General features: G+C 55.1%; 1 protein-coding gene across 1 annotated transcript; it reads left to right on the top strand.

Annotated features, from left to right (window-relative positions):
* The first annotated feature begins 336 nt into the window (after window positions 1-336).
* LOC120406966 lies at window positions 337-2,266 on the top strand. The gene is made up of 2 exons (XM_039542196.1): window positions 337-1,251; window positions 1,383-2,266. Exons 1-2 carry the CDS (start codon window positions 570-572, stop codon window positions 1,667-1,669), a joined length of 969 nt encoding a protein of 322 aa, XP_039398130.1. The 5' UTR covers window positions 337-569; the 3' UTR covers window positions 1,670-2,266.
* The last annotated feature ends 269 nt before the right edge of the window (window positions 2,267-2,535 follow it).

The raw sequence follows: 2,535 nt of genomic DNA, 5'->3' as shown, positions 1-2,535 counted from the left end.
CCCACCCCTGATACCCCCTTGGCCAGGCTCCCCGCCCGATCCCCACGGCCAGGCTCCTCCCAGCCCCGATACCCCTAGCCAGGACCCAGCCCCCACCCTGATACCCCCACAGCTGGGCTCCCCAACACCCTGATACCTCCCCACAGCTGGGCTCCCCCACCCCCAGATACCCCCACAGCAGGGCCCCCAACACCCTGATACTCCGGGCAGGGCCTACCCCCAATCCCCCCTGTTGCCGGGCTCCCCCTCATCCCCGATCCCCTGGGTCCAGCCCCACCCCAATCCCCCACAGCCGGGTTCCCCAACATCCCAATACCCCCGGGCAGGGCACAGCCCCCCACCCTGATACCCCTGGGCAGGCACCCCCAACACCCAGATACCTACCCGGACAGGGCCCAGCCCCTCAACACCCCGATACCTCAGGCAGGGTGCAGCCCCCCACCCCGATACCCCTGGGCAGGGCCCCCCAACACCCCGATACCTCCCAAGGCAGAGCCCCCTCACACTCTAACCCCCAAACTGGGGCAGGCCGTACACAGCATGATCCTACAACCCCTGCCTTGTCAGTGATGTGGGGCTGGGGACCCTTGTCAGGCTGGTTTCCTGGGGAGCACCCAGGCTTGTTCCCCACCCTTGGGAGCTCCCCGTTGCAGGCCAGGGCACTGGCTCTGTGTCTGGTGCAGCCCTGGGACTGGGCCAGGGGTTGGGTTTCCCGGCAGTCTGGGCAGTACCCCCCCTTCTGGTGCCATCTCTGGCTGCTCTTCGCTCGCTGGGCTCCTCCTTCCCTGGGTCGCTGGCACTGTCCTGTCCCAGCCCCTGCCCTGCTCAAGCCCTGCCTGGCTCTCCGCTCCTCGGGGGGTTCCTGCCGCCACCACCACACTTCCTTCAAACCTCCCCTCAGGCTCCAATTGCCCAGCTCCCAGTGCCAATGCCACTGTCCACCATACAGCCGCCAACCGGCCTCCCCATCCAACCACCCATCTCCCACCTGGCACTCCCATCCCAACGCCAACAGCCCAATTCCAGCCATCTCACCCAACCCTCAATTCCAGCTGCTGCTTTCAGAGGCCCCTCCTCCCATTCTGACTCCCCGGGGCCAGCAGCCATTCCCAGAGAAGATGAATGTTGTGGTGGTGAAGGCACTGACATCACAGGACCAGAAATGTCAGGCTGGAAGGGACCTCCAGGAGAAACCTAGTCCACCCCCCTGCGCTGAGGCAGGAGCAAGTAAACCTGGACCATCACTGACAGGTGTTTGTCCAACCTTAAAAACTTTGTGATGGGGATTCCACGACCTCCTTTGGATGCTTGTTCCAGAGCTAATCTACCCCTAGAGTTACAAAGCTTTTCCTGCTATCTAACCGACATCTCCCTTGCTGCAGATCACACCCATGACTTCTTGTCCTACCTTCCGTGGACATGGAGAGCAATTGATCAACGACCTCTTTATAACGGCTCTCAAGACTTTGAAGACTTTTATCTAGTCCGCCCCCCCCACCCCCCGTCTTCTTTTCTCAAGACGACACATCCAGTTTTTTTTAACCTTTCCTCCCAGGTGAGGTTTTCTAAATCTTGTCTCATTTTGGTTGCTCTTCTCTGGACTCTCTCCAATTTGGCCACACGTTTCGTAAAGAGTGGCCCACAGAACTGGACACTGTACTCCAGCTGAGGCCTCCCCAGTGCCGAGTGGAGCAGGACAGTTACCTGCAATGTTTTACATACAACACTCCTGTTAACACCCCTGGGAATATCAGTCTTTTTGGTCCATGCATTTCAATAGGAGCTTTGCCCAAATGAAGCATTTAGGAAACAGTGAGAATGGGCTTTGGAAGTCGGCTCATTATCAGGGAGCCCAGAAATCTGTTTGACACAGAAAAATGCGGAATTTGTGTTTTCACAGAGAATCTTTTGTTTTTACATTTTGTGAACAAATAAAAACATACAGTGGAAAACCGTTGATCGGCTCTGTTTGGGACCAGGGCCAGGTCAGATCACCAAAAATTGGGATAATCGGGAATTGGCAAAGAGCTTTCTAGCCCTTGTTTTAAGATGGAGGGCCCAGACGTGGGTGGTTAGCCCCGGGCAGCCAGGTCTGACCACTGGAGCCCCAGTCACCCGGAGCCGAGCACCTGAGCCCAGCCACTGTCAGCCCCAGGTGGCTGGTGGTTCGGTTAATACGAAGAGCTGGATAATGGAGGCTCAGATAAACAGGGTCCTGCTGTCCAGAATACGGGCATAGAAGTATTTGGTATAAGTAAGAAATACAAACGGCAATTCTATTAATTGTATTTTAGTATAACGATTGGTAAACGTCAAACTTACTTACAAATTGTAAATATATCAATAAAACATTGTGTGCAATTGATACTTATGTGTATTGTGGCCAGGGAAGCTAACATTCCGCGCTTCATTTGAACTGCATAAAAACATGGATTTTAATTTTTTTTTATCAGAGAATTTTTGGGGGGGTTATCTCTGAAAACTAGGATCCTTGCTCATCATTAACAGCGCTGTGAGCAGAGTGTGCCACCTGGT

This window comes from Mauremys reevesii, linkage group 5, assembly GCF_016161935.1.
Source record: "Mauremys reevesii isolate NIE-2019 linkage group 5, ASM1616193v1, whole genome shotgun sequence".
NCBI lineage: Eukaryota > Metazoa > Chordata > Testudines > Geoemydidae > Mauremys > Mauremys reevesii.
This window is presented reverse-complemented; position numbering and strand designations above follow the sequence as displayed.